The sequence below is a fragment of the Chelonia mydas genome, chromosome 20 (genome assembly GCF_015237465.2).
Source record: "Chelonia mydas isolate rCheMyd1 chromosome 20, rCheMyd1.pri.v2, whole genome shotgun sequence".
NCBI lineage: Eukaryota > Metazoa > Chordata > Testudines > Cheloniidae > Chelonia > Chelonia mydas.
In genome coordinates this window covers 13,559,732-13,570,466 of record NC_051260.2, presented here as the reverse complement: position 1 = coordinate 13,570,466, position 10,735 = coordinate 13,559,732, and the positions used below count along the sequence as shown (strand labels likewise).

Below are 10,735 nucleotides of genomic sequence, written 5' to 3'. Positions count from 1 at the left end.
TTGCCATCAATCAAAATGGCGTCTCACCCCGGGCTTCGCGTGCCCTTTGCACCGCCCGCACTCAGGATGGCAGATCTACCCCCCAAGGAAACCAGTGAAAGAGCGCGGTGACTGACAGGCGAGGCGACGCAATCAACAGGCCGCTTGGAAAGATCGACAGCTCCATCAGCCAATCAACTGGCAATGCGTCTAATTGCACCGCCTCCTTCCGGCGTCAGGCGGGCTTCGGGCCTGGCGAAGACCAATGAGAATGGAGGGCGCGGCCGGAGTGACGGGGCACCGCCCCAATGGGGGCGGAAACGGAAGGAACGCTCTGTCGTCGCCGGGAGGAGGACAAGCCGCGCGGGAGTCGGAGCCGGAGCGCGGCACCACGTGAGCGGCCTCCGGGAGCGCGAGGTGAGAGCGGCCGGGCGGGGCGGTCACGCGAGCCCGGGGCTTGGCCTGCGGCCTGGTCCGGACCCGGGGTCGGGGGCCTGTTGCGGGAGATGCTCTGGTGTCCCCAAGGCGGCGGCCCCCCCCGCCCCCTCCCCGCTCTGCGTTCCCGGGGTCGGGGTGGCTGGGCTCGATCCCCGACAGGAGCAGCTCTCGTGGGGGGCAAGTTCTATGCAGGAGTTTCCCGCCCCCCAGCTCTGTCGGTGCCCCCCACTCCCCGACCCGCAGCCCCCTGCTCGCCCGGCCCTGCCCCCCCCCCAGCTCTGCCGGCGCCCCCCACTCCCGACCCGCAGCCCCCTGCTCGCCCGGCCCTGGGCTCCCCCCCGCACCTCTACCAGCGCCCCCCACTCCCCGACCCGCAGCCCCCTGCTCGCCCGGCCCTGCCCCCCCCAGCTCTGCCGGCGCCCCCCACTCCCAACCCGCAGCCCCTGGTACCTCAGCCCCGGGCTCCCCCCAGCTCTGGCAGTGCCCCTCAATCCCGACCCGCAGCTCCCTGCCAGCCCTCCCCCCCCCCCCAGCTCTGCCGGTGCCCCCCACTCCCAACCCGCAGCCCCTGCTACCCCAGCCCTGGGCTCCCGCCGCACCTCTACCAGCGGCCCTCAATCCTGACCCACAGCTCCTGATACCTCAGCCCTGGGCTCCCCCCAGCTCTGCCGGTGCTCCTCACTCCCGATCCGCAGCCCTTGCTAGCCCAGTCCTGGGCTCTCCCCCCACTTCTACCAGTGCCCCCAATCCCGACCCGCAGCCCCTGCTAGCCCAGCACTGGGCGCGTGTCCCCCCCCACCCAGCTCTGTCGGTGCCCCTCACTGCTGACCCGCAGCCCCCCGCACCTCTACCAGCGCCCCTCGATCCTGATACGTCAGCCCTGGGCTCCCCCCAGTTCTGGCAGTGCCCCTCAATCCCCACCTGCAGCCCCTTGCTAGCCCAGCTTCAGCTCCCCACCAGCTCTGTGGGTTCTCCTCAGTCCCGACCCGCAGCCCCCTGCTATCCTAGCCCTGGGCTCCCCCCAGCTCTGCCAGTGCCCCTCAATCCTGACCCGCAGCCCCCTGCTAGCCCGGCCCTGGGCTCCTCCCCGCACCTCTACCACCGCCCCTCAATCCTGACCCACAGCTCCTGATACCTCAGCCCCGGGCTCCCCCCAGCTCTGCCGGTGCCCCTCAATCCCCACTTGCAGCCCCCTGGCAGCCCAGCCTTGTCCCCCTCCGCGCTCTGCCAGTGCCCCTCAATCCTGACCCGCAGCCCCTGCTAGCCCAGCTCTGGGTGTGTGTTCCCCCCCCCGCCCCCAGCTCTGTCGCTGCCCCTCACTGCTGACCCGCAGCCCCCCACACCTCTACCAGCGCCCCTCAATCCTGACCCGCAGCTCCTGATACCTCAGCCCTGGGCTCCCCCCAGCTCTGGCAGTGCCCCTCAATCCCCACCTGCAGCCCCCTGCTAGCCCAGCTTCAGCTCCCCACCAGCTCTGTGGGTTCTCCTCAGTCCCGACCTGCAGCCCCCTGCTACCCCAGCCCTGTTCCCCCTGCCCCTGATCCGCTGGTGCCCCTCAGTGCGGACCCGCAGCCGCTGAGCGTGTCTGTTCCTCACAGAATGGCTGAGCAGGACGTGGAGAACGAGCTGCTGGATTATGAGGAGGACGAGGAGCCCCAGGTGGTGGCGGATGCGGTGCCCCCTCCAGCAAAGAAGGACGTGAAAGGCTCCTACGTGTCCATCCACAGCTCGGGCTTCCGGGATTTCCTGCTCAAACCTGAGCTACTGCGAGCCATCGTGGACTGTGGCTTTGAGCACCCGTCTGAAGGTAGGAGCGGAGCCGAGGCCCCCGGCCCCCAGGAGCGCAACCCCCTTGCCAGCCCGCCTGGGAGGAGCTGCGGGCGGGGGCCGTAGAGAGCGGCGCTGCCTGGTGAGAGCTGCGGGGGGACGGGGGCGTCGGCAAGGGAGTGAGATCCTCGAGATCTGCCCTGCCAAGTGGGGGAAGCAGGGGCTCAGCAGGGGGCGCTCTCCCCCACAGTCCGTGCTGGCTCCAGTGCAGCACTAGGGGGCGCTGTGCTGCAGGGAGTGGGGTGGGGCTCAGCAGGGGGTGCTCTCCCCAGTGTTGGTCCCAGTGTGGCACTAGGGGGCACTGTGCCCCTGGGAGAGGGGTGGGGCTCAGTAGGGGGCTGACCCTAATGCTCCAGAGCAGGAGGGGGTTGGGGTTTAGTGGGTTAGAGCAGGGGGCTGGGAGTCAGGACTCCTGGGTTCTATCCCCAGCTCTACCTCGTTCTGTTGTGCCCCGTGTAACGGCCGTGCGTCCGCCTTTGCTCCCACAGTGCAGCACGAGTGCATCCCGCAGGCCATCCTGGGCATGGACGTGCTGTGCCAGGCCAAGTCGGGCATGGGCAAGACGGCCGTCTTCGTGCTGGCCACGCTGCAGCAGATCGAGCCGGTGGATGGACAGGTACAGGGTGGGGGCGGGTGTCTGTGTGCGTGTGTCTGGGCTGTGGGATTTGCTGGGGAGAGGAGCAGGCTTGCCTCCCCGGCCCCCTCGCCTCTCTCTGCCCCACCCCATGTGGGAAGGCACCTGGGGTCTCTCGCATGGCTGTGCTGTGGGGTAGACTTGGCAAGGAGAACATGGCACCAGATGCTTCAGAGGGAGTGAGCGGAGCAGGGCAATTAGCGAGTGATCCATCCCTTGTCCCGCAGTCCCAGGTTTAGGGACACCCACTGCGTCCTTGACCATGCTGGCTCATAGCTGTGGCTGGACCTGTACTGCAGGAACTCAACTCATTCGTTTCTGAGCCCACGTGTACTTTTGGCCACCTCTTGCTTGCGCTGTTGCTCGTTAAGCAAATGAGGGCCGCGCGTGGTTCACAGCGAAGGGGGTTAACCCTGGGAACGACGCCAGGGCAGGGCTGGATTCTCCGCGTCTCGATGCCTTGCACGCGAGCCGCCGTGGGGAAGGTGCCTTAGCCTGATGCGCTGTTGGGCTCAGTACAGGGGTGAGCGGAGGCCGGTCCCTGGCCGTGCTACAGGAGGTTGGAGTTAGACGGGCCCCTCTGGCCTGCAGCTCCTGGGAAGTGGATCCCTGGGAGGCTGGTTCTGGGCCTGCCCCTGGCGGGGACTTTGGGGTGCTGCTGATGCAGTGGGAGAATCCAGTGTGGCCAGAGCCGTGTGTTTCTCTGGCCCAGGCTAGCCTCGGAGTCCAGGACAGGCTGTTGCTGAGAAGCATCCCTTCTGCCTTCAAATCTGACTATGGGTTGGGGGGGGAGGCCAGGGGTCCCTGGTGGGGATCACACTGGGCTGTGGGGCTGGCGCCACCCCAGCGATGCTGGAGGGATCTCCGGAGCAGGTGGGGACCGGGCAGCAGCAGGGAGACTGCTGCGGTGCTGATCCGAGAGCTGGCGAACTCGCTGCATGTGAGCGCCCTGAAGCGCGGCCCTGGGCCCTCGCTGACCCAGCTGGATGTGCCTCAGGAGCCTGCTGCCTCCCGGCCACGCCCTGCTGCCCCCGGCACTGCAGGGAGCATGGGGCTTTGCCCACTCCTGGCTGGGGATGGGCCTGCCTGGGCGCTGCTGCCATGTGTCTGGATCTCCAGTGGCTCCACTGCCTCGGGGGGCTGGCTCGGAGCCGCCAGCCTGGCACTGGGCTGGTGCTGGGATACCCCCTGTGGGCTGGATCCTGCCCCGGGACAGCCTCCCAGCGGGCCGTAGCCGCATGGGGCTGGCAGCCACCGAACTCTGCTCCGCTGAGCCCGGGCCACTGGGGCCCATGGCCTGCCCCGGATCCATGGGCCAGAGCGATCCTGGCTAGCAGTGGGGCCTGTTCCTGCTGTTGCAGCATTAGCAGCATGGACCCTCGTTGCTCTGGATTAGTCCGGTCTTCATGGGGGTGGGGGAAGTTCTGAAAGCTCAGGGGAAGGGGCAAAGATGGGGGCACCTGTTCTCCAGGATTTGTGGGAGGTGGCAGCTATCCCTGAGGGGATGGGGGAGGGGTGTCTCTGAGTGGGGGCGTCGGGCTGTATCCCAGGGGGGCAGGGCAGGGTCTCTGCTGGGGTGACCCCTTCTCTTCTCCCCCCCGCCTCAGGTGTCGGTGCTGGTGATGTGCCACACGCGGGAGTTGGCATTCCAGATCAGCAAGGAGTACGAACGCTTCTCCAAGTACATGCCCAGCGTCAAGGTGAGCCTGGCCCCCCGGCATCGAGGGGAACCCCCTCCCCCGCGCCCCTGGTGCCTCCGGTGGAGCCACGAGTGTTACTCCCCCCACTCCTCACTCACTGGAGCCAGGCTGAATATCTCCCCTTCCAGGGGGCTAGACCTTGGAGACACAGCCCCACCCCCCACAGCGTGAGCCGCTCAGCAGCTGCCCATATGACTGTGTTGAGGGCCTGAAGCTTGGAAGCTGCAAGGGTGGGTCTCCGTCTTCTCCGTCCTCATGTGGGAGACCCAGAGAGTGGCTGGGGGTGGGTCAGGACTCCTGGGTTCAAGTCTAGGCCCTGCCACTAAACTGCCCTTGGACAAGTCCTGTCCCTCCTGCCTCAGTTTCCCCCCAGTGGGAGTGGAGGGATGCTCCCCTAGCCCCAGGCCTGCCCGGTGCTGGGGGTTCGCTGCCTGGCCACTGACCCTGCTGTTCCCCCGGCCGCCTGCAGGTGGGGGTGTTCTTCGGGGGCCTGTCCATCAAGAAGGATGAGGAGGTGCTGAAGAAGAACTGCCCCCACATCGTGGTGGGGACCCCGGGGCGCATCCTGGCCCTGGTGCGCAACAAGAGCCTCAACCTGCGGAGCGTCAAGCACTTCGTGCTGGACGAGTGCGACAAGATGCTGGAGCAGCTTGGTGAGATGGGGTGGGGGGCGCTAGGGGGTGTGGGTGTGGGGGGGGGATCCCCAGAGTGTCCCAACCTGCCTGGGGTACCTGAGGCCTAGGGGCTGTCTGCATCATCTGTCAGGGCTCCTGGGTTCTAATCCAAGCCCTGGGAGGGGAGTGGGGCCTAGTGGTTAGACCAGGGGAGACTGGGGGGTGGGGAGTACGGCCCCTGGGTTCAAGCCCCGCTCCCCTCCCAGCGCTGGGAATACATGACAGGGTCTGAACCTTCTCCAGCTGCCTGGGTGGCGAGCGTCTCCTTTCTCTGGGGCAGGGATGGCGACAGCTGGTTCTGCCCTAGGGACCCTGCCAGCATCAGGGCTGGAGCTGCTGTGTGTCCCTGGGTCCTGCTGGTCTGAAGGCCAGGCCTGTGTGTCTGGGGTGTGACCCCAGGCCGGGGGGGGGGGTGCAGACACCTGGCGGGGAGCGAGGGGGAGGCTGCCTGCAGGGGAGTGGGATCAGACAGTCTGGGATTAAGTCACCGGTTGCAGGGAGCGACTTGGGGGGGCTCAGCTGGCTCTAGTCTGGGGGGTGGCTGGAGCTTTCACCCCAGCGGCCTGGTTCTGGGCCTTGATCCCAGGGCTGGACCTCTGGGGGTTAAACGTGAGGCCCCCCAGCTGTCTCCAGTGCAGTGACCCTCCCTCCCCACAGACATGCGGCGGGACGTGCAGGAGATCTTCCGGCTGACGCCCCACGAGAAGCAGTGCATGATGTTCAGCGCCACCCTCAGCAAGGAGATCCGGCCGGTGTGCCGCAAGTTCATGCAGGATGTGAGTCCCCGGCCCCCCCCGGCCCGGCCCATCACCCCTCACCCCCTGCCGCCCAGCCTGCCCCCAGCTCATCACCCCGCGTGGGCCTGGCCCTGCCCTCCCAGCCCATCACCCCTCCCACCCCCCGCCACCCAGCCTGCCCCCGACCCCTCACCACCCGGCCCATCACCCCTCGTGGGCCTGCTCCTTGGCCCTCCCCCCCCCCCCCCAGCCCATCACCCCTGCCACCCAGCCTGCCCCTGATCCCTCACCCACTGGCCCATCACCCCTGCCCCCCTCGGCCTCTCACCCCCTGCTGCCCTGCCCCCCCTGCCCCCGGCCCATCACCCCTCATGGGCCTGCCTGTGGCCACTCACCCCCTGCTGCCCAGCCTGCCCCCCTGCCACTCACCCCTCATGGGCCCTGCCCCTCACCTGCTGTCACCTGGCCCGCTCCCCTGCCCCTCACCCCCTGCGGCCCAGCCTGTCCCCCTGCCCCTCACCCCTCGTGGGCCTGGTCCCTCCCCAGCCTGGCCAGGAAAGGTGCCCTCAATCCCCGGCTGGGCTCAGCATTGAACAGCCCTAAGCCTCCGGGCCTGGCCACCAGCAACTCACCCAGCACCTGCTGGCTTGATGGGGGCACCCAGCCAGGTCCCCTGCTCCGGGCAGGAGGAAGCATGGTGGGGGGCCAGCTGGTCTGGGGTTCCTGGCCCCCTCACGCAGGGTCTCTGGGACCCCAGCCTTGTGTGGGAGGGTCTGCTGTGGAAAAGCCTTCCCACCACTCTGGCTGCTGCCCCAGGCCCTGGCACAGCGAGGTTTGGCGGTCCTTTGCCCCTGGCACATCCATAGCCTGGGTGAGGCAGGCCCTGCTGTGGGGGTGTTGCTGACCCATGCTGGAGGTGGAGCTTTGACTCCCTCTGGTGGCTGGGTGGTGTGGGGAGGGTAAGGGTCTACTACGGCTGCTGTCGAAGGGAGCTCCTCCCCCAGCTCAAGTGGCGGAGCCCCTGCTCAGTGCTGGGTTCAAACCGGGGGTTGGCTCACGGAGAGCTGGATTGAAGCCTCTTTGGCAGTGAGGGGGTGTCACTGAGCTGCTCCCTCCCCCCAGCCCATGGAGGTCTTCGTGGACGACGAGACCAAGCTGACGCTGCACGGCCTGCAGCAGTATTATGTCAAGCTGAAGGACAGCGAGAAGAACCGCAAGCTCTTCGACCTGCTCGACGTGCTGGAGTTCAACCAGGTGTGTGTGTGCGTGTGCGGGGGGGGACGCCTGGGTCCCGTCCCCAGCTCTGGGAGGGGAGCGTGGGACTGGGAGCAGGACTCCTGCGTTCCGGCTGGCTGTGATGCCAGGGCCAGGCTGTGGAACCTTGCCAGAGCCACCCACAGCGCTAGGCCCCTGGGAGAGCCAGGAGGGTGAGGAGCCTTGCTTGGTTCGGGGGGGCGGGGGGGTTAGAGCATGCTCAGTCTCCTCTGGCTGCACTCTGTGTGTGTGGGGGGGGGGGGGGGGAGGGGGGGAGGGGCAGTGACACCCCCCAGATGGGAGACCAGAGCAAGATGGGCCCTTTAGACTCCACTGCAGAAGGGGTGAGGCCTGTGGATGGCTGGGAAGAGGGGGGCAGGAGCAGGATTGACCTTGGGGGGGTCTGATCCCAGGCAAGATCCGGGGGGTGGTCCGGGCTGGGGTTGAACAGCTGGTGTCCTGTCCGCCCCCCTTCACCTCCTGTGCTGATGGGGTGGGGGCAGGGAGGAGGTGGAGCTGTCTGGTGAGGTGGGGGGTGCTGGGTGCTAACCCTCCACCCCTCCCCCAGGTGGTGATCTTCGTCAAGTCGGTGCAGCGCTGCATGGCCCTGGCCCAGCTGCTGGTGGAGCAGAACTTCCCGGCCATCGCCATCCACCGGGGCATGTCGCAGGAGGAGAGGTGGGTGCTGGGCACTGGAGGTGCTGGGCAGGGCCTGGCGAGTCTCGTTGACCTGATTTGTGCTGGCACCAGGCTCTGGGAGGGGAGCGGGGCCTAGTGGTTGGAGCAGGGCTGGGGTCTCAGGTGTGATTCCCCCCCCCAGGCTGTCCCGGTACCAGCAATTCAAGGATTTCCAGCGCCGCATCCTGGTGGCCACCAACTTGTTCGGGCGGGGGATGGACATCGAGCGTGTCAACATCGTCTTCAACTACGACATGCCCGAGGACTCGGACACCTACCTGCACCGGGTGAGCTCTGCCGCTGGGGAGAGCCGGGCCTGGCCCGGCATGCGGGGGGGGGGCCTGACCCTGTGGCTGCTGGCCCAGGCACATCATGGGCATCGGTGGGGAGCCTCATTGCCCACAGGCTCTGCCCAACACTGGGGGCCCAGCACCCCTGGACCAGCTGCTACTCTGGTATCTGCTGTTACTGGAGCAAGGGGTGCCCTTGCTGACAAGCGGTATGGCCCTGGCTGCCCAGGGATGGGTTTGATCTGGGCCTGTTGTTAAGGAAAAGTTAGCATATGTGACTCCATTTTGGTTTGGGACCCACCATTGTCTAAAAGCAAGCACATCATGCACCCGGAGGGGTGTTCCTTAGATACTGCATTCCTGTGAAAGCCCCCCCTTATCTCCGGCCTGTCTCGACTCCCGGTTTCTGTTCTTTGTCTGTTTCTAATTCCCTGCCTCCTGGCCTTGATGTGAGCCTCCCATCCTGATAGGAGAGGCTACTGGTGCATTGCTTTGGGACCATGTTGTGGGACCATGTTGTGTAGTTGAAGTAATGGTCTAGCACGGGGAATGTACCTAGCAGGGACAGGTGGTAGATAAGGGAAGGGTTTGTCTACTGGCTAAGGTTTCCGATGCACGAGGGCAACATGCTTTGCTAAAAGGTATATAATCTCTGTATAACCTGCATTCGGGGCCCCCTCCTGACTAGCAGGGGGGCACCACGCTCGAGCGTAATTAACTTAGTGTCTCTGGAAACTCTGCAGTTGTAGACTTTGTTCGTGTGCCTCAGCCGAGGCTCGAACTGTGCGTGACCTATCGGGTGTAATTCATAACACTGTCGGGATGTGGGGGGCTCTTTGCCGGGCTCTTTAATAATCAGGCAGGGCGGGTGCTTGGCAAGTGGCCCCTGCTGATGCCCCCATAGGGTTGGGGGGGCATACCTGGGGGGCCTCAGAGTTGCCTTTGCCCCTCCCCCCCCCGCTGCATCGCCCAGGGTGGGTCACAGAACCCCAGCCTCTCCTGGCCCCATGCCCTCCCACACCTGCGCTGGGCTCCCAGGCGGTTGCAGGTTCCTAGGGGGAGGAGCTCCCAGGAGTCCAGTGCCTTGCCAGCCCCATCGTGTTCCTGTCACATGGTGCAGGTGGGCGTGGCTCCTGGAGGCCCCTCCCCACTGACAGCCCCGCCCCGTTCATTGCAGGTGGCACGTGCCGGGCGCTTCGGCACCAAGGGCCTGGCCATCACCTTCGTGTCGGACGAGGGCGACGCCAAGATCCTCAACGAGGTGCAGGATCGCTTCGAGGTGAACGTGGCAGAGCTGCCTGAGGAGATCGACATTTCCACGTACAGTACGTACCGGCCGGGGGGCAGCCCTTGGCCCTTCGCCCTCCCCCCAGGGAGCAGCTGCGGGGCTTGGGCCCAAATCCTGTCTTTCTGGGGGACATCACAGCTGGGGAGCCCCATGCCCTCAGGGCGCCCAGGTGCCATGGTGATGGGCCTGTAGATTAGACTCAGCATGGGGTGGGGCCTCTCCTGATCTCTGATGCTTGTGGAACGGCAGCAGCCACTGACTCCTCCCCCCATGGCTTCTGCCCCCATGACTGTAGGGGGAGGATTCTGGTGGCTGCCATGCCAGCTGCTCCGGGGGGCCACAGTGGTGGAGCCCCCTAGTGGTGGTGGTGGGGAGTCTGGTCACAGTGAAGAACTGAATGGGGTGAGGGAGCCCTCTGGTGGGAGCAGTGGGATTAACAGCCTCTTTCTCTTACAGTTGAACAGAGCCGATAACGGGATCGGACCCCCCTGCCCAGAACCAGCCCGGCTGCTCTTTTTAACCCTTTCTAAGTCAGATCACGGGTATTTCATTTTTTATGCAGTTTTTAAACCTGTAGATGTGTGTGTAACAGTGTCTCAAATAAACTTTTTATTACCAAGTGCCTGTGGTGGGGTTTTAGCTTCTTGAAGGGCTTAATGAGATTTTAATTTGTTTTGTGTGTAATGGCCCCCTGCAAGGGAGGTTCTAATTAATTTGGTTTAAATGCCTTATCTGGAGTGGGCTGGAAAGTGGCTGCAGCTTTTCACAACAGCTGTGTCCCACCCCAGAGATGGCCGCATCTATCTGTGGGATTAAAAACGGTTTCAGAGTATTACATGTTCTGTCTCCCCGAGACACTGGGAGTCAGGACTCCTGGGTTCTATCCCAGCAACGAGGGGAAGTAGGGTGTCGTGTAGGCCATACTTGCAGGAGGGGGACGCTATCCTGCAAAGCAGATTTGGGGTTATGGTGGATAATCGGCTGAAGAGGAGCTCCCATGGCAATGCTGTAGCTAAAGGATGCGTGAAGAGGGGATGCTCAGGTAGGAGTAGGGAGGTTATTTTACTATATAGCTGGCCCCGGGCTGTGTGCCACTTAACTAATGCCCCCACTTCTAGATAGATGCTGATAAATTGAAGAGAGGCCAGAAGGCCTGCGAGGATGGTGGAAGGATTCGCAAACCTGCCCTGTAGTGACAGACTCCAGGAGCTCAATTTGGTTAGCAAAGAGACAGGG

General features: G+C 65.1%; 1 protein-coding gene across 3 annotated transcripts; it reads left to right on the top strand.

Annotated features, from left to right (window-relative positions):
• The first annotated feature begins 240 nt into the window (after positions 1-240).
• Positions 241-10,119, top strand: DDX39A (DExD-box helicase 39A). 3 transcript variants are annotated; one of them, XM_037887950.2, is made up of 11 exons: positions 241-396; positions 2,016-2,224; positions 2,733-2,860; positions 4,486-4,578; positions 5,048-5,231; positions 5,910-6,028; positions 7,112-7,243; positions 7,812-7,921; positions 8,064-8,208; positions 9,389-9,536; positions 9,956-10,119. In XM_037887950.2, exons 2-11 carry the CDS (start codon positions 2,017-2,019, stop codon positions 9,970-9,972), a joined length of 1,284 nt encoding a protein of 427 aa, XP_037743878.1. In that variant the 5' UTR covers positions 241-396; position 2,016; the 3' UTR covers positions 9,973-10,119. The 3 variants fall into 3 exon arrangements, with proteins under 3 accessions (XP_037743878.1, XP_043388633.1, XP_037743879.1); XM_043532698.1 differs by having other exon boundaries at positions 274-373; positions 2,014-2,224; XM_037887951.2 differs by lacking the exon at positions 241-396 and having other exon boundaries at positions 2,190-2,326.
• The last annotated feature ends 616 nt before the right edge of the window (positions 10,120-10,735 follow it).